This window comes from Capra hircus, chromosome 7 (assembly GCF_001704415.2).
Source record: "Capra hircus breed San Clemente chromosome 7, ASM170441v1, whole genome shotgun sequence".
In the NCBI taxonomy this organism is placed as follows: Eukaryota; Metazoa; Chordata; class Mammalia; order Artiodactyla; family Bovidae; genus Capra; species Capra hircus.
In genome coordinates, this window is record NC_030814.1 from 67,995,942 (window position 1) to 68,016,375 (window position 20,434).

The following is a 20,434-nucleotide window of genomic DNA, read 5'->3' on the forward strand; positions in this document are numbered from 1 at the left end:
TGCAAGCAATGGGAGAGATTATTTGTTTTACCTGAGTGCATTAATTCATTCACATAGTCGTTCAGTTCACTTCAGTTCAGTTCAGTCGCTCAGTTGTGTCCGACTCTTTGTGACCCCATGAATCGCTGCACGCCAGGCCTCCCTGTCCATCACCAACTCCTGGAGTTCACTCAGACTCATGTCCATCGAGTCAGTGATGCCATCCAGCCATCTCATCCTGGGTCATCCCCTTCTCCTCCTGCCCCCAATCCCTCCAAGCATCAAAGTCTTTTCCAATGAGCCAACTCTTCGCATCAGGTGGCCAAAGTACTGGAGTTTCAACTTTAGCATCATTCCTTCCAAAGAAATCCCAGGGCTGATCTCCTTCAGAATGGACTGGTTGGAGCTCCTTGCAGTCCAAGGGACTCTCAAGAGTCGTCTCCAACACCACAGTTCAAAAGCATCAATTCTTTGATGCTCAGCCTTCTTCACAGTCCAACTCTCACATCCATACATGACCACTGGAAAAATCATAGCCTTGACTAGACGCACCTTAGTCGGCAAAGTAATGTCTCTGCTTTTGAATATGCTATCTAGGTTTGTCATAACTTTTCTTCCAAGGAGTAAGCATCTTTTAATTTCAGGGCTGCAATCACCATCTGCAGTGATTTTGGAGCCCAAAAAATAAAGTCTGACACTGTTTCCACTGTTTCCCCATCTATTTCCCATGAAGTGATGGGACCAGATGCCATGATCTTCGTTTTCTGAATGTTGAGCTTTAAGCCAACTTTTCACTCTCCTCTTTCACTTTCATCAAGAGGCTTTTTAGTTCCTCTTCACTTTCTGCCATAAGGGTGGTGTCATCTGCATATCTGAGGTTATTGATATTTCTCCCAGCAATCTTGATTCCAGCTTGTGTTTCTTCCAGCCCAGCATTTCTCATGATGTACTCTGCATAGAAGTTAAATAAGCAGGGTGACAATATACAGCTTTGACGTACTCCTTTTCCTATTTGGAACCAGTCTGTTGTTCCATGTCCAGTTCTACCTATTGCTTCCTGACCTGCATACAGATTTCTCAAGAGGCAGGTCAGGTGGTCTGGTATTCCCATCTCTTTCAGAATTTTCCACAGTTTATTGTGGTCCACACAGTCAAAGCCTTTGGCATAGTCAATAAAGCAGAAATATGTTATTCAATATTTAATAAATGCCAACTATGTGTCAAGTGCAAAAACAACATTTGTCCTCATGGAGCTTACCTTATAGTAGAAGACAGATGGTAAATAATACATGCATGTAAAAATATATCATGTGTCAGATGATGACATGTGAAGGAACAATGGCAATTGCTAAAACTATTTAAGGGGAGGTTATGGAGTGAAGTTGGTAGCATGGGGTTAGATTTGTGTTCAGAAATCTCATTGGCTACATCTCGAGGAAAAAAACCTGTGGTTTTGTACATGAGGTGTGGTAAGAATGGGGGCAAGGAGACTTGTTTGGAAATTCCTGACTCATCCACTGTATCTTTAGACTACAGTAGTGGTGGCTGCAACCCTAAGGGGATGCACCTTGTGGGGAGGTAAGCATTGACAGTCAAATAAATGCACTTTTGAGGACTTTGTGAGAGATTGAATATGAGTGGCGATGCACACCTACTGACCAGGTGAGACATTCACTCAATTACCTGACATGAAAGTGAGATCATGACTTTGTCTCTTGGCATGATGAATTTGAGGCACCTTTGAAACATCCAGTGGTGTGTCATGTGGAGTTGGGTGTTAAAAGTCTCGTAGGAGATATCTGGCTAGCTTATAAATATATGACCAAGTTTGGTGTCAGGTGGTAACTGAAGTCATGGCCGTGAATTAGTGATAAGAGAGAGTGTGGATTGAGAAGGGGTAGCCACCAGGTTCTGAGGCACTCATCACTTAATAGGAAAGGGTGCTCCAGAAGAGAGACTTTCACGGAGGAACTAACAACAGTGCCAACATTGGAAAAGGTAAGAAAATGTTCTTTAGCTTTATCTGTTGATTCAACAGGTATTTATTGATGGACCCTGTGCCCGTCATTCTTCTAAGAATCAGAATTAAGAATCAAAGCCTCTGTACTCCTGTACATTCTAAAGGGAAAAAGAAACATAGGATACACAAATGAAGTTAGAAAAAGATGATGGAGTGGGAATGACATTTTGGACAGGGTGGCCAGTGTAGGAATCCCTATAAGGTCACATTTGAGCAGTTCCTAAATGAAGTCGAAGGCAAAAATCATGCAAAAATGTAGGGGGAAGTGCCCAGGTGCTGAGACCTCTGCACTGAAGGACCCCTAGATGGGACTGTGCTTAGGGACTTTGGGCAACAGCAAGAGAGTTATTGTGGCTGGAGGAGAAGAATAAAGGAGACGTTTGGGGAAATAGCCAGAAATGAAAGCCCTTTGAAGAGAAGGGAAACCCTTGGACAGTCAGTGACATGGAGATGATGAGTTATTGCTGCTTCAGACAAGGGATGGATGAGGAAGCTGGCCTGGAGTCTGTTGAGGTGGGGAAGGTGAGTGGGGAGTGGACACAAACCATTTGGACATCTCTTTGAAGTGTGGGAGCTGAAGGGAATGAGGAGTGCCCCTTTCACTTTTCTGTATGGGGATTTGAGACTGCTCATTCTGGAAGGCAATCCTAGAATAGGCACCTGGAGCCACAGGCACATCTTAGAGGTGAGGCTCCTTCTCTCCTGAGTCTTAAACAGTCCTACCGACCCCACACTTCCCTATGACCTTCTTCATTGCTCCTGTTACTTCCTTGTTCCTGAGGCTGTAGATGACAGGATTCAGCATGGGTGTGAGGACTGTATAGAAGACGGATACTACATCATCCTGGCCAGGAGAGTGGTAGGATGCAGGTAACATATAAGTGTAGACAAGGGGCCCATAGAAGAGGTTGACGACTGCCAAGTGGGAGGAGCAGGTGGCTAGGGCCTTCTTACGCCCCTCCACAGAGTGCATCCGGAGCACAGCTGCAAGGATTAAGGCATAGGAGGTGGTGATGAAGGCAATGGGCACCAGGAGGACCACCACACCTGTCACAAAGAGCACCTGCTCATAGGCAGCCGTGTCAGCACAGGCCAACCTCAACAGTGAAGGCACCTCGCAGAAGAAGTGTGCAATCTTCCGTGAGCCGCAGTAGGGGAACTGCAGGGTCAGCGCAGTCTGGATGGAGGCGTTGAGTGACCCTCCCAGCCAGGAGGCAGCCACCAGGAGCAGGCAGGTCTGGCGACTCATGAGCAGTGGGTAGCGCAGAGGATTACAGATGGCCACGTAGCGGTCATAGGCCATGAGGGCCAGCAGGATGCACTCTGCAGCCCCCAGGAACATGAAGAAAAACATTTGTGCTCCGCAGCCTCCAAATGAGATGCTTATCCATCCAAAGAGGAAGCCTGCTATCATCTTGGGGACAGTGACTGAGGTGAAGAAGATGTCCAAGACGGATAGCTGGCTGAGGAGGAAGTACATGGGGGTGTGGAGCCGGGCATCTGCCCAGATCAGGAGGACCATGGCAGCGTTGCCGGCCATGGAGAGTGTGTAGATGACCACCACCATGCTGAAGAGGAACCAGTGCATCCGGCTGTCACTAAAAAGGCTGGTGAGAACAAAGCTAGTGGAGGAGGAACGGTTCCAGGTCCCTCTGACTGCCTCCTGCTGAACTTCACTGTGGGGAGGAAAGTGAACCGGCTCACCAAGGGCTCAGAAGCGTCCACTCTGAGTCAGAGAGAAGGTGATAGATGAACAGCAGAAAGTAACTTGCAAGGCTGGCTAAGGGGCTGTGGGAGTTCTTCCTAACAGTCTTGCAGATTGCGATAGGGTCGACATTTTTTCACAATGAAAAACTACTATAACAGGCATGGTATTCAGCCAAAGCAGTGTTCAGCAGGGAACTTAAAACTCAAAATGCAAACGTTAGAAAAGAGGAAAGACAAACCAATGACCAAAGTTTCCATCTCAAAAAGTTAGGAAAGGAACCACAGTGCAGTAGAACACCTTACGTTTTTAGAAAAACATACTTAGCATCCTTAGCAATGTTTCCAATGAATAAATAGGCACACGGGAAAAAAATTATAAAAAGGAAACATTTACTCTAATGCTTAGTCTGAGGACTAGATCCACACCTATATGAATTATATGGTTCAAAATTCTTATGTCTGCCTGCCAATGCAGGAGACGCAGGAGACATGAGTTTGATCCCTGGGTTGAGAAGATCCCCTGGAGGGGGAAATGGCAACTCACTGCAATATTTTTGCCTGAAAAATCCCAGTGGATGGAGGAGCCTAGGGAACTACAGTCCCTGAGGTGGCAAAGAGTCAAACACGACTGGGCGATTGAGCACGCACACACAAATTTTTATGTATTTGGGTATGCATGCGATGCATTTCTCTTAGAAATAGATGAGAGCCTGTGACTGGCAGACAAAGTGCGCTTCATCAGCTAGCAGAGCCATGCATAGCCATGCTTCTCTTGCCACCTTGTCCCTCAGGAGTCCCAGATACACTCATTGTGTTCAGAGCTTATAATCGTTTTTCCATGGGTTTCTGGAAGTATGTTGTCCTCATCTTCATAACTGTCACCTTGTTTAAATGGTTTCCTGATAGCTAAGTCTTATTATCTTAGTAAGAAGATCCCTTTACAATTTTTCTTACTAAGATAATAAGACTTAGCTATCGGGATAGTAAATGGTCTTCGTGCTAAGTATAAACCTGTAGATGCCATGGTAGGAGTAAGTAAATCAGTTTCAATGTTTCCCTTAGGAAGCTTCTGAGGCTTTAAAGTTCTCTCTTGTTAAATTACATTTATTCAGGCAAAGTCAATTTCAGTCAATGTCAATCTATGATGGCAAAGATGTCATCCGAAGGCAATTTTAAAAAGTGTACACAAGGGTCAAACTCAGACTGCTTATTCTGCTATAATGAGCCTGCAGGGAGCTGCCCACCAGGCAAATTCCCTGAAATTTTGAGTTCTCCTGGATTCTTGGTTCCAAATGTCCCAAATCCTAGGAAATGACTTGAATTCTGGCTTGTATCTCCAGTCTTGAGTTTGATAGCAAGTGACTTAAATAAAGAGATTGAAAGGAAATAAATTGAACTGCCCAGTGTCCTATCATAAGCTGAGAATATGGGAGAATTTTGGAGGTGGGGGACACCACTGGGTCACTGGGACTGGGCTGGAGGTGCCACAAATTTCAGAGGTGTGCCAGATATGTGACAAGCTATGGCCTTTATTTGCATGTCCTTCAGAATCACTAGCAGGGATGTACAATCTATCACAAATTTACAAGTTTACAAATTAGGGGCAAGCAGTAATTTATAATGCATGAGTATGTCCCAAGATACCTCAGTCGTGTCTCTTTGCAACCCCATGGACTGTAGCCCACCAGGCTTCTCTGTTCAAGAGATTTTTCCAGGCAAGAATACTGGAGTGGGTTGCCATGCCCTTCTCCAGGGGATCTTCCTGACCCAGGGGTTGAACTTGCATCTCACGTCTCCTGCATTGTCAGGCGGCTTCTTTACTACTAGGTCACCTGGGGAGCCTATATAATCCATGGGAGATCTGTATTTCCTGTTTCCCTGAATCTAATCCCTGGGAGTGGGCCCTGAGCACCTGTGCTTCTGAAACCTCCCAGGCTACTCTGATGTATGATCTGAGTCGAGACCCACTGCCCACATCTCATGGTTAAATGTGCAAAGGAACTTAGAAGATACAACTTGCCTTGGGTCTCACTGTATATCACAAGGAAAGCCTTTCCTCAGTGTTCATGATGGCTCATCCTGCTAAGCCATAGGCCTCTTCTAATCTATGGCTTTAAACTCCACCATTTCCAGGCTGCTCACACTGGACACACACAGATCCCTTGCAGTTGAATCAAATATACTCAGAGTATAGCAGGTCTTAGTCCCACAGTCTGTCTCTGAAGCTGAGCATGAGATGTTAACACTGTTAAACCCAAACATTCAAGATGAGCTTTAGGTTAAGATATAACACACTGCATCTATTTTCTATGTTTTATAATGCTTTGTTTTCTTGATGGCTCACAGGACAGGAAGAACTGCTCCTCTTGAGGCTTAGCCAATTCTTATACATAGTAAACAACTTGCCTGGGAGAATGACTTTGATGCGAAAACCAAGCATCTGCCTCCAAATATCAGGATTCTGGAGTCCAGGACACTATTCCTATGCCCTGAATCACCATCAGGCCATGTCCCAGACAATGAGAGATTACCTCTGTCGCCCAGAGCCCGCTGATATTATTTTTCAATGGAATCCTAAACTTCCTCAGTTGCTTACCCTGCCTCACTCAATTCTTCCCACAAAACCCAGTGAACGCATAAGGCTTTGACTTATGCATTCCTCTCACTCCTCCTGCCTTCTGACCAACCTTAGTTCTTTCCTTCATGGTCTTGTATGATGTGGCATTTTCTCTCCTCATGGGAACTGTGAGTAACAATCTTTTCAATGGCAATGATCTCCTGATCTGTTCATCCCACCATTCCTTCAATACAAGTAAGATCTCAGGTATATTTTAAATATTCCCTTAAAGAGCTTTTTCTCATGTTGTCCCTGTTTTGGCATCTTGCAGGCACAGCTTGCATTGTTTGGCATCTCACATGGCTCAGCCTCCGTAGATTTTACAGCTGTAAAACATTCCCATTTTTCCAATGGGAAAGCAGCATAAGCCTTGGTCAATATATTTTTTATTTTCTAGGCCAGATCCCAACTTTTTATAAGTGTTCTAGAGTGGGCATTCTCAACCTTGGCCCAATTGGCACTTTAAGGTGGATCACTGCTGAGGGAGGGTGCTGTCCTATGCATTACAAGGCATTTAGTAGCATCCTGGGCTCTTCCATTAGATGCCAGAAGCATTTTCTCTCAGTTGTGACAAACAATAGTGTAGACATTGCAAAACTGTCCTCAGTTGGGAAACTCAGCACTAAAATTCTACTATCAGTTACCTCTCTTTCCATTGCCGCCCATTCCTCTAAGGCAAATGAAAAATAAGAACCCACAAGTGTAGAACCTGCAATAATGCAGATATGATAGAATGTCTTTTGCAGGTTTTACCCAGTTTAAGCCATTGTGCTTAAGGAATTCGTCTCTGGAGTCAGACAGCTTAGTCCCACGCCTCAGCTCAGTCCCAAGCCTCAGCTCCACCATTTCCCAGCCCTGTGACTTGGACGAGCTACTCAGCCTTAGGCTCCTTATCTCAAAAATTGTTGGGACTATTGAGAGTTTTAAATAATTAGTACACATTTAGTGCTCTTTGGTAATATTCTTGGCATTAATAGCAGCTGAAACTTAAATAGCACATTCTTTCTGCCTATTAATTTTTATAACCTTATCTCCCTGTTATATGGGTCATAAAACTCATTTCTCAGGGTTATTTCAAAATGTTGAGTAAGAAAAATGTTGAGAGTGTGTCTTTTGCATAAAACATGTTGAACAAATGTTAGAATTCTTCCTTTCCTCACTAAAGCAAATTAGTTTTGCAAAATAATCACACAGTCAATGCGTGTACCTGCAAAGAGCCCCTAGTCTCTTCCACTTGGAGATTTACTTTCCAAGGTTTTCCTCTCAGAAACCTTGGAGAGGGTTCTGTTTGTTGTGATAGGATGGGCTTCTTCTCCCATCTTGGTTGAGAGTTACCTGTAGTGACTGACTCTCTCCTTTCCTTCTTTGCACAGAATGTGGTTCACTGTCGGCAATGTTTGTAGGATGTGTGGTGAGTAGCCGAAAGAAACACACACTTATTCACAAAACACTCTTACCTCTATGGCCATCCTCTGGCACAGCCATCTGAATTCACTGCGCTCTGTGGGGCTGTACATGAGTACCCACACCCAGAGATGATTCTTTGGTTGTCCTGACAAAGTTCATTATTTTTTTCATGACTGTTTCTCAGTATTGACACAGATATCTGCAATGTAGTGTACGCAGTGAATGTGTGATGTGTGTGTGTCTCATAATAATTCAGGGTGATTCTTTTTCTTTCAAGCTGTTCCATGGAGGAAGAGGATATTATTTTTCTATTATTTCATCTTCTAGCTTACCTAGATCTGAAGTGGCACCCAGCAAACATTAAAGAATTACCACAATGAACAACAACAAAGAAATCCTCAGTGTAAATGGTCATTTCATGGTGTTGGCTAAATATAGCCTAAGGCTTTGTTTTCTTTCTTATGATTTTTCTGCACTGATATGACTTTTTTATTCCCTTGCAGTGTGACTGATTTTTCTCTTTCTTTTTATAAAGCACAGTCCTGGATTTTACAATTTAAGAGGTCTCATTTTTGGAGATGAGTGGTATAAACAAACAAACAAACAAACAAAAACAACTTCCAGTTAGAGATTTTAAATGCTGCAAAGTTTTACATGAGGGGAATTGTAGAATAGCCCTTTATCAATTATGAGGCTGCATAAATGGAGGTAAAAGTTTTAAATTACTTCCCCACTTCTCCATCTCCCATTTCACCCCTCTACTCACCTCACATTGTCCCAATCTGCAGTTTCCATCAGGAGTCTCAGTCTCTTGACTTTTTTCCTTCCTGGGCTCCAGGCTGAGGCTCAGAAACCAGGGCAGGTCCTTTGTGGAGTCCACCTAGAGAATCTGAAAGCTGAAGCTTGAAATCCACCTCCTTTCAACAAGGCATGCCAAAAGGCTTCCTGTTTGCCCCCGAGAGCCCTGTCTTTGCACAACATATCATGTCGACCTTTACCATGATTGAAGGAAATGGCAACCCACTCCAGTATCCTTGCCTGGAAAATCTCATGGACAGAGGAACCTGGTGGATTGCAGTCCATGGGGTCGCAAAGAGTCAGGCATGACTGAGCGACTAACACACACACTGCCTGTTCCTAGTGCTCCTTCCAATTTCAGAGTGCCGTGACTGGAAAGCTTTTGTAAATACATTTGCCCCATTTTCTCATTCACAGGTGCAAGGATTGCACAGTCCCACGTAGGTCAGTTCTCCTGATTTAGCTGTGCTGTTGAGACTTGTAGGACATATGTGCCGAGAACATATAAACTGCTTAACCCCACATTACAAAGAAGGTAATGATATTTACAGCAATGGTTCCCAAATCTGTCTACACATCAAAATTTTATCTGGGTAGCTTCAAAATACCAGTGCCTGTGCCTCATCCCCAGAAGTGGAGATTGATTTGGTCTGGAATACTGCTGGATTGTTGGAAGGTTTAAATGATTTCTAGGTATTTCTAATCTGCAGACAAATCTGAAAACCACAGAATCAGGGATTTCACAAACATGCCAGATATGCCAACAGCTGGCACCCAGATCTCCTTAGACCAGAGGTGGTCCCTGGATCAGCAGCATCAGTCACTGTCAAAATGCAAATCCTCAGGGCCCACCTCAGACCTATCCAATTAGAAATGTTGGGTGGTGGCTCAGAAGTCTGTTTTCACAAGCCCTTCGGTTGGTCTTGTCTTGCTAAAGATTGAAAACCACTGCTGTAGCCCAGAGGTTGTCTGTAATCCAGAGGGTGATTTTGCCCCCCAGGGGACACGTGTCACTGTCTGAAGACATTTTTGGTTGTTACAACTAGAGGGAAGAGTGCTAATGGCATGTAGTTGGAAGAGGTCAGGGTGCTGCTGAACATGGCTACACAGGGCAGCAACTCCCCCAACAGGGAATTAACCAGCTCCAAAATGTCCTTAGTGACAAGACCAGGAAAACTTCTATTGATCGCTGTGATTTCCTGGGTGATTTTTGCCCAAATGTATGTTCCCTAGTGGTATTCCTATAACAAGTTCCATGGAACAATATGATGAACAGTGCATGTTGTGGCAGCTGAATGAGGCTGTTGAGTGGTTAAGGGAATGAAGAAGACCACTGCTCATGATAGAAGTAAAGGGATGCACCAAAGCTCATCCGTTTGACTAAAGGAGATGCTTTTGAAGTGGTAAAAATTCACGCCTATTTAGAGCATCAAAACAGCCTCATCCTGGGTTTTATGGGATGCAAACAGACATGGTCAGGGGTTTCCCAAGCAGTGGGCAGCTTGGCACAAACAGCTAATTCCACTGATGAATATTTGAGGTTGTTTGATATACACCAAAACATTGGTCAGTGTGGTTACTTTATAACACAGGGACAGAATTGGGCTTTCATGGATATAGTTCAGGATTCGTGAGGGAAAAACTGCCACTCTTGCCATTGGCCTCATTTATGGACAAACTTTTCAGTTCTGCTGATTGGTTTGATGCTCTGTAACTGTGGCCAAAATCTAAACTCGGTGCCAGGGAGACAATGAATGGCTAATTTGTGAGTGGTATCACTGCCTGCTGAGACAGGTCTGGGAATAGTGATGGTGAGAGGAGAGGTAAGCTTGTTGGGATTTCTCAGCCTGCAGTCTGTAGACACACATGGCTTTAGTATTTCTACCTACCAGCTTTCTGTGTGCCAGGATTGGGCTCAGTGTGCTAAGTGCATATATTCTACATAGGCTTGGTTATACGTGTTTTACAGGGTAGAAAGCCAAGAGTCAGAGATGGCAGACGCCAGACTGGTAGATTCAAACTCAGTCTGACCTGAAGCCACTGCTTGTGGCACCATGCCATTTTGTTTAGACAGCTTTCTGACTGCTCTCTGAAATCTCACAATCCAAAATTTGTGTGTGACTGGTCACCAAATGCCAGCCTAAATTCAAGTAATTACTTTTAGAAATGTCAGTTGATATACTTTAACCTTGAGCCAAGAGTAGTAGTAGTAGTAGTGTTAGTGGCTAAGTTGTGTCCAACTATTCGTGACCCCATGGACTGTAGCTTGCCAGGCTCCTCTGTCCGTGGGATTCTCCAGGCAAGAATACTGGAGTAGATTGCCATTCCAACAGACTCTGCTCAAATAAAACCTGAGTGGATCTATCCTAGAGAATGTTCTATAACCAAGCCACTTTTTTCTACATCTGAAAATAACATAATATTGTAAGTCAACTATACTTCAATTTAAAAAAATGATTAAAATACCTAGGTAGAAACACCTAAAGAAACTGCTTACATATGGACAGGAGGAAAGAAGGTGGAGGGTTACTAAGACCTCTTAGTTCTCCCAACCAGAACTTGAAGAAAGTCCCCATGGTTAATGAATGTAGAATGAGGTGGATTATAAGAAGGATGTCCTGGAAGAGAAGGTTGTTTATTTCTGAAATAGCTGATTGAGGAAGATTGTGACTCTCCATCCTTTGGGATATTTTCACATATTGGTGAGCAGGTTCCTTACCTGTGCAGATAACTGAGTCCCTGTAGTTGGACAGGATGAGTTTTCCAAAACTGAAAGCTTTAATTCTCTCCTTGCTGGCTCCTAAGTATTTTCTGGTTGGTTTTTTTCTTTTCTTTTCTTTCTTTCTTTTTTTTTTTTTTTTTTTTTTACATGTAGGCAGTTAAGTGGCTTCAGAAAGAAGATACAATCTATATTGAAAAGAATTGTAAGTAAGAGCAAGTGTCAAGATCTGAGATAAAGTTCATGTTTTTTTGGGCATGGGGGGCCTCTCTGAAACACACACACACACACACACAAATATTTTCTTAGCCATGATGCAGTGTCTTCAGGGCCTCCAGGGCCCCCACACTATTGTTTCAAACCCTTATATACACAGGGTACTTGTGGAGCAGGATTGGGAATTGCTGGTTAGATCAGTGCAGCATCGTTTTGGTGTCTGAGGGAAACTGCTCCCTAGTCAGCAATTAGAGATATAAAGAAGCATCTTTTCTCCCTTCCTGCTTCCCTTCCTTCCTTCCTCTCTTCAAAATATTTACTAAGTTACTAGATTTATAGCTGTTTTTTTTTTTTTTTGCTCCTGTTCTGAAAGTGAAAAGTAAAAGCGTTTGTCAATCTATCGTGTCTGATTCTTTGTGACCCCATGGACTGTAGTCCACTAGGCTCTTCTGTCGATGGAATTCTCTAGGCAAGAATACTGGAGTGGGTAGCCATTCCCTTCTCCAGGAAAGTTTTCCAACCCAGGGATCAAATCTCCTGCAATGCAGGAGACGTGAATTTGATTCTTTACCGTCTGAGCCACCACAGAAGCCCTATTGTTCTAATGGGTTTTTATTCCTCAGTTCTGAAAAGAATCAGAATGGGAAGCAAACTAATTATTCTATCTCCCATTTTGTATTATACAACTTATTTAATTTAACTTTATCCTCATAGTAATCTTATCATGTAAGTAAATAGATCATAGTTTTACACATGAAGAAACAGAAATTCAGAGTTAATTAGCTTAGTGCTTAAGGTCATCTGCCTAGGAGGTGTCAGATCTGAGGTGTAAACCAGGTCTAGATTATGGTGAAGCCTGTGATCTTTGTCTACATGCAGCCAGCATGTGCTATGTGTAATCTGCCAAACCCAGATTAATATGTGGGAATTTAGGTAAAGTTAGCATGCATGGACTCCCAGAATGTGGCTATTTGGTGGTTATGTCTACACAGGTCTATTAATGCACACTTTGTCAACATTGCTTTTAAGTGGGAAGTGGAATAATGTTGGTTTATTTTTTAAAAGTATACAGCCTTTGTCCTGTCCCATTGTCACATTTTCATTTATACTTAAAGTGCTATTGGGATCGTCATAGCCAAGACTGTAGAGTATTTTTCTTTGGTATGCTTTCTCTATTCCCTTGTATTCCTTTTTACCCCACTGTGGCTTTTCTGTCCTCAGCTTCGGCTATCTCCCCAGTCTCCATCATCATGGCCTAACCTTAGATCCAAGGATCCTCAGGTTCAAGTATCCATCATCATGACCTAATCTCATCATGTCAGTGCAACAGAACTGACCAACAGGGTTTCATGCATGCTCGCTGCCCAGGGATTTATTGGTGTGTATCACATTCAGTCCCACTGAATAGTCTACATATACATGACTCGTGTAACGCTGGTCTGCAGCTAAAGTCAGGGAAATCCCCATTTACTGCTTTGTACTTGATTCTCTGTGGTTTTTCTGCTCTCGAACGTCACTGCTGCCAATGTTTATCTAACAATGCTTATTAAGTACCTCCAAGGCTGGGCTTGTACCGAATGAAGGTGTTACTCACTCAGTTGTGTCAGACTCTTTATGACCTCATGGACTGTAGTCTGCCAGTCTCCTCAATCCTTGAATTCTCCAGGCAAGAATATTGGAGTGGGTTGCCATTCCCTTCTCCAGGAGACCTTTCTGATACAGGGATTGAACCCAGGTGTCTCCTGCATTGCAGGCAGATTCGTTACCATTTGTGCTGCCAAGGAAACCCTGTACTGAGGGACGTATGGACTGTTTCTTTGAGCTGTTCTAGTCCTGTACGGATCATAACACAGCATGCCAAGAGGTCATAAGATCCAGTTCACTGCATAAGAAAATTCAAAGTACTCGGGGAGAGAGCTGTTATGGTGCCTTCCAGAGTCTAATTGGGTTGGTAACAAAAATGAGCTTATGGCTAGCCATAGTCTTTTAAAAACTTGTGCATACTTGAGGTGAAGATTTATGTAGCACTGTGAAATAATCACCACAATTAAGCGAATTAATCATTCTGCATCACTTCACATAATTAATCTTTTTTTTTAGTTGTCATACACAGGATCTACCTCAAAAGGCAAATTTTAAGTGTAAGTACAGTACTGTTATCTATAGCGACCATGTTATACATTAGATTTCCAGAACTTATTCATCTTGTATAAATGAAACTTTGTACCCCTTGACCAGCATCTCCCCATTTCTCCTTCCCCCTCATTCTATGCCCTATGATCTCTTTTCTGAGTACTTAGCCAAGAAAATTGAAATCAGGATTTGAAGAGACACCCATGTTCTCATGTTCACTGTAGCATTCTCTACAGTAGCCAAGATATGGAAACAACCTAAATATCCATTAATGGATGCGTGGATAAAGAAAATGTGGCTTATGTGTCCAGTGGAGTATTATCCAGCTATGGTCTTGCTTACTCTCATTTGCTTTTAAATTCCTTAGTGTGACTTTTGTAGGACAGATCAACTCAGGAGCGATTAACAAAGTTAGCTCCCGTCTTCTGTTGTTGAATACCTACATATTTTAAAACTTGCCTTTTCAGGCTGTTTTCCATTACTCTTGAACACATTCCCTCTTCGTTCTGACTGCAATTTCTCTATATTCTGTGTACGTGTGTTGTGGTTGTCTAAGTTAAACAGAATGCCTGAAACATTTCTGACTGATGAGAGATGCGATGGTGACTTCTGGGTCCTTGAAGGCTTTTTGGTTTGTTTGTTTTAAATTCTTCCACTGCATAATTTGACTTACTTAGCTTATGGAAATCTAAAATTCCCTAATTATTTGCTTTATTAGTTGTACCTGTTCAAACTGTCCCAATCACTTTTTGGGATGCCAGTTTTTTGAACCTATGTCTACACACTTGTGTTAGTCCCTACTGAAATTCTTTGCAGCAATTGAACATATCTGCATAAAATACAGCAATTCTTATATTTTTTTCAGATATCTATTTTTTATTTCTCCTAACATAGCCTTGTACATTTTTAAAAAATTTATTTAATTGAAGGATAATTACTTTACAGTATTGTGTTTGTTTCTGCCAAACATCAACACAAATCAGCCATAGACACACCTAGTCCCCCATCTTGAACCTCTATCCCACCTCCTTCCTTTTCTCACCCCACTAGATTGTTACCGAGCCATGGTTTGAGTTCCCTGAGTCATACAATAAACTCCCATTGGCTATCTATTTTACATATGTTAGTGTATGTTTCCATGTTACTCTCTACACCCCACCCTCTCCTTCCTCCCCAATCCCTCTGTGTCCATAAGTCTGTTCTCTATGTCTGTGTCTCCATTGCTGTCTTGTAAATAATTTCATTAGTACCATCTTTCTAGATTCCATTTATATGTGTTAGTATACAATTTTTGTTTTTCTCTTTTTGACTTATTATTCTCTCTTTTCTTCTCTTATTATTCTCTTTTTGACTTATTTGATTTCACTCTGTATAATAGGCTCTAGGTTCATCCACTGGAACTGACTCAAATGTATTCCTTTCTATGAGTAATATTCTATTGTATAATTGTACACAGCTTCTTTATCCATTCACCTGGATGGATGGACATCTAGGTTGCTTCCATATTCTAGCTATTGTAAATAGAGCTGCAATGAACATTGGGGTAAGTGTATTTTTCAATTTTGGTTTCCTCAGAGTAAATGCCTTGTAGTGGGATTTCTGGGTCATTGTATGGTTTTATTCCTAGTTTTTCAAAGGAATCTCCATACTGTTCTCATAGTGGTTGTATCAGTTTATATTCCCACCAACAGTGCAAGTGGATTCCCTTTTCTCCATAACCTCTCCAGCATTTACTGTTTGTAGACATTTTGATGATGGTCTTTCTGACTGGTGGAGAAGGAAATGGCAATCCACTCTAGTATTCTTGTCTGGAGAACCCCATGGACAGAGGAGCCGGGAGGCCTATAGTCCATAGGGTCACAAAGAGTTGGTTACGACTGAGCATGCATGCATTCTGACTGGTCTGAGGTGATCTCTCATTGTAGCTTTGATTTGCATTTCTCTAGTAATGGGTGATGTTGAACATCTTTTCAACATCTTGCCTCCTTTGTAAAAAATAAGGTGCTCATAGGCAAGAGGGTTTATCTCTGGGCTTTCTTTCTTGTTCCATTGGTATATATGTATGTTTTTGTGTAAATACCACACTATCTTGATGACTGTAGCTTTGTAGTATAGTCTGAAGTCAGGAAGGTTGATTCCTCCAGCCCCATTCTTCTTTTTCAAGACAGCAATTCTTGTATTTTTACACACATTGAAATATTTTTATTCATAGGATATTTAAAAATCAGCATTATAAGCTTTTTGGCCACTTTTGTTATTATTCTGAATAACAACGATAATGATAGCTACCATTTGTTGTACACTTATCATGTATAAGTTGCTGAGCCGTACGTTTTACATGCTCACACCAACCATATGAAGTATGGATTATTTATTACATTTGTGAGTCACATGGCGGCCCAGAAAGTTTAAGTAACTTTCTCAAGACTGCATAACCAGCAGAACCAGGATTTAAGGCAAGGAATGTCATTTCCTAAAGCCTCACTTGTTAGGAGTGTGTTTCCCAATATATGGATGTTTTGGGGATTTATCATTGGGTTAACATTTCCCAAACCAAAATGGAGAAACATTTTTCACAATCATATCACCATCACCAGTGAAAACAATTTACTCAAATGATTATGGAGGAATTGGAGTTCTTTCAAGAGCAATCAATGCATTATGACATCTGCTGGCTAGATTAAGAGCCAGAGCAGTCAGGTCCATCAAATCCATCAATCCAGTAGACCGCTGGAGGAGCTGAACATGCACAAAGTCCTTATCTTTCAGATAAACCTGCAGATGGAGCCACTCCCACGTGCTGTTTTTTAAAAATATCAAACCACAAATTGTGTGTACGTATTCAAACTTTGATTTTCAGTTCAGTTCAGTCACTCAGTTGTGTCTGACTCTTTGTGACCCCATGGACTGCAGCAAGCCAGGCTTCCCTGTCCATCACCAACTTCTGGAGCTTACTCAAACTCATGTCCTTCGAGTCAGTGATACCATCCACCCATCTCATCCTCTGTCATCCCCTTCTCATCCTGCCTTCAGTCTTTCCCAGCATCAGGGTCTTTTCCAAAGAGTCAGTTCTTCGCATGAGGTGGCCAAAGTATTGGAGTTTCATCTTCAGCATCAGTCCTTCCAATGAATATTAAAGACTGATTTCCTTTAGTATTGACTGGTTGGATCTCCTTGCAGTCCAAGGGACTCAGAAGAGTCTTCTCCAACACCACAGTTAAGAAGTATCGTTCTTTAGTGCTCAGCTTTCTTTATAGTCCAATTCTCATATCCATACAAGACTGCTGGAAAAACCATAGCTTTAACTAGACAGACCTTTGCTGGCAAAGTAATGTCTCTGTTTTTAATATGCTGTCTAGGTTGGTCCTAACTTTTCTTCCAAGGAGCAAGTCTCTTTTAATTTCATGGCTGCAGTCACTGCCTGCAGTGATTTTGGAGCCCCCCAAAATAAGCAAAAAATAAAAATAAAAACTTTTCTTTTAGCTGTGTAAACTAACATTCAGAAAACATCTTAACCTTACAGTTTTAATTCTTGGAATTTATGCTAAAACAATTATTAATAAGAACAATAAAGCTGTGTTCATAAAAATATCCCATATAGCTTATACTGTATTAGAACAAATGGGAAAAAAAATGCCCATCTATAGGGGAATAGATAAATAAATTTTGTTACATCCACCCCATGGAGTATCATTAATCGTTTGAAAGTAACATATACTTAAAATATGTAGCAACCTGGAGGAAATCTTATGAAAATAACAAAATTATAAAGCAGACCATAAAACTATCTGTGATTATAATGATAAAATTGCATATTTTAATATATATAGAAAAGGAATGAAAGACAAATCTTGAGTTGATGAGTGATGGGTGATTCTTTTACCTTTTATTTCATTATTTATACCATAATACTTTTAAAATAGTAAATACAGCAGTATTGAATTGATTATCTTCAATCAATCGTTAATGATGTTCAAAATGTCAGTGTATTTTTCTGGATTTCACTATAGCTGTAATCTACCAGAAAAGGTGCTTTTTCTCCAGCTCATCCCTAAGGAATTGAAAAGAACTAAAGCCAGGTTTTCATACTTCTTCTCATTGGAGAGAGTGCAGATAATTATTTTTGTTTATTTGTATGAAATCGCTCTCCAGACTTTGCATTAATGATAAGGAGGACCAAATCCCAGAAGGCTGAAGCAACTTTCCATTGGTGGCTTGGGCTGTGTCTACAGAGAACTCAGAAAATCTGTCACTTTTTGTCTGGTCTCTGATGAAATGAATGAAGGAAGTTTAATAACACAGGCTGCCCACACAGACCTGAGGACATGTCCAGCTATCTGAACTGTGCTTTTTGGAAAAGTCATGAGGTGACTTCAAGGCTTTCTCTCTCTCACCATTCTTCCAAGACCATACCTGGGGGGCATCTTTGAACAACAGGAATGGTCCCCAAGCAGACAGCACAAATTTGAGATAATCAGCTCCAGCTGAGAATCTTGCTGTTGAGGGAGTTATTAAGGCAGGCATCTGGGACCCACTACCACTGGGGCGAAAGGTGGGGCCCTCATTGCAGAGTTCCAAGCAATTCTTGGAGCATCAGAGGACTCACTATATGTTAATACTTGAAGTGAAAGTGGAAGTGTTAGTCGCTCAGTCATATCCAACTCTTTGCAACCCTATGAACTGTAGTCTGCCAGGTTCCTCTGTTCGTGGAACTCTCCAGGCAAGAATATTGGAGTGGGTTGCCATTCCTTTCTCCAGGGGATCTTCCCGACCCAGGGATTGAACCCTGGTATCTTCCACATTGCAAGCGGATTCTTTACTATCTGAGCCACTAAGGATGCCCGTAAGCATGTGGATAAATAAGTAATCTGATTTAAAAACCAAATATTCCTCACCTTGACTCCCACAGAGACACCCATTTTTCCCTTTGGAGAGTTTCCTTCTCTGTTGGCCCTTCCTTAAAGGCAGTGGTATATATCATGGCTGGTCAGAGTATATTTATGTGCTACCTTATGTCACTTTTTTCTCCAATGAGCCTCCTTAACACCTTTACAAAAAGGTGCTATGCATTTGACATATATAAATCTTTTATAGCTGTGCTTCTTTTACTTGAAGACTTGGGCGCCAATTTGAGAAGCACTTCATTAAAAGTGAAGTATTATAATACCATGTTTTCACCTGGCTCTGGTGGGAATATGAGTAGAAGACTCAATGTGCCTGCGTTTATGATTGCAGTGCATTATTTCCACAACACAATCCTGAGTGAGACAGGCTCTATTATCACTCTTACTATGCAGATGGGGAAACCAAGGCAGAGAGTTATCAAGTAACTTGCCCAAGGTCACAAAGATATGAAATGTCAGATCCAGGGCTTTAGAATCTTTAAGTTTACTGTGTGTAGGTTAAACTCAGATTAAAACTTTTAAAAATTGATTTATTACTTTTGTTTTATTTAAAAAAATTTTTATTTTTACTTTATTTTACTTTACAATACTGTATGGGTTTTGCCATACCTTGACATGAATCCACCATGGGTGTACATGAGTTCCCAAACATGAACCCCCCTAATCTCAAAAATATACAAGATTTATTACTTTTAGTTTAATTGAAATGGTCTTGCAATATTTGATAATTCTCAAATGTGCCCATGGAACCCTGCAATGGAGGCTCCGCCTCTCGCCCCATTGGTAGCGGGTCCCAGAGGCCTGCCTTAATAACTCCCTCTCAGCTGGAACTAGGAGTGGAATTGTTGAGTCATTTGATAATTATATATATTTACTATTTTGAGGAATGACAAACTGTTTTCCACAGTGGCTGCACTGTGCACTATTTTACACTGCCACCAGTAATGGAGGAGTGTTCCAGTTTTTAAAGAGATGAGGCCTTTGTTAGAATTGATTAGATTTAAAAACTATTTTTCCAATTTTATTGCGGTATAATTGACAGATTGAAAATAATGTATAATGTGGATAACTTGACCTTTATATACATTGTGAAATAATCACAACAATCGAGCTAATTAATATAACCATCAGCTCACATAATTGTCATCTTTCTGTGTGTCTTTAGTTCAGTTCAGTTTAGTTCAGTCGCTCAGTCATGTCCGACTCTTTGCGACCCCCATGAATCGCAGCACGCCAGGCCTCCCTGTCCATCACCAACTCCCAGAGCTCACTCAGATTCACGTCCATCGAGTCCGTGATGCCATCCAGCCATCTCATCCTCTGTTGTCCCCTTCTCCTCCTGCCTCCAATCCCTCCCAGCATCAGAGTCTTTTCCAGTGAGTCAACTCTTCACACGAGGTGGCCGAAGTATTGGAGTTTCAGCTTTAGCATCATTCCTTCCAAAGTAATCCCAGGGCTGATCTCCTTCAGAACGGACTGGTTGGATCTCCTTGCAGTCCAAGGGACTCTCAAGAGTCTTCTCCAACATCACAGTTCAAAAGCATCAATTCTTTGATGCTCAGCCTTCTTCACAGTCCAACTCTCACATCCATACATGACTACTGGAAAAACCATAGCCTTGACTAGACGGACCTTAGACGGCAAAGTAATGTCTCTGCTTTTGAATATGCTATCTAGATTGGTCATAACTTTTCTTCCAAGGAGTAAGCGTCTTTTAATTTCATGGCTGCAATCACCATCTGCAGTGATTTTGGAGCCCCAAATAATAAAGTCTGACACTGTTTCCACTGTTTCCCCATCTATTTCCCATGGAGTGATGGGACCAGATGCCATGATCTTAGTTTTCTGAATGTTGAGCTTTAAGCCAAATTTTTCACTCTCCTCTTTCACTTTCATCAAGAGGCTTTTTAGTTCCTCTTCACTTTCTGCCATAA

The 20,434-nt window shown here is 41.8% G+C and overlaps 1 protein-coding gene across 1 annotated transcript; it reads right to left on the reverse strand.

Annotated features, from left to right (window-relative positions):
• Window positions 2,709–12,715, reverse strand: LOC102190512 (olfactory receptor 2T27-like). Its single transcript, XM_018051654.1, has 2 exons — window positions 12,660–12,715; window positions 2,709–3,675 (listed from the first exon to the last, which is right to left on the reverse strand). The coding sequence occupies exons 1-2, from the start codon at window positions 12,713–12,715 to the stop codon at window positions 2,709–2,711; spliced, it is 1,023 nt and encodes a 340-aa protein (XP_017907143.1).

Coding starts and splice junctions, on each gene's coding strand:
- LOC102190512 (XM_018051654.1), bottom strand. CDS start 12,715: ATGATGATGGAGACTGGGGAGATAGCCGAAGCTGAGGACAGAAAAGCC. Junction 3,676..12,659: donor GACAGAAAAGCCACAGTGGG/GTAAAAAGGAAT, acceptor TCCTCCCCACAG/TGAAGTTCAGCAGGAGGCAG.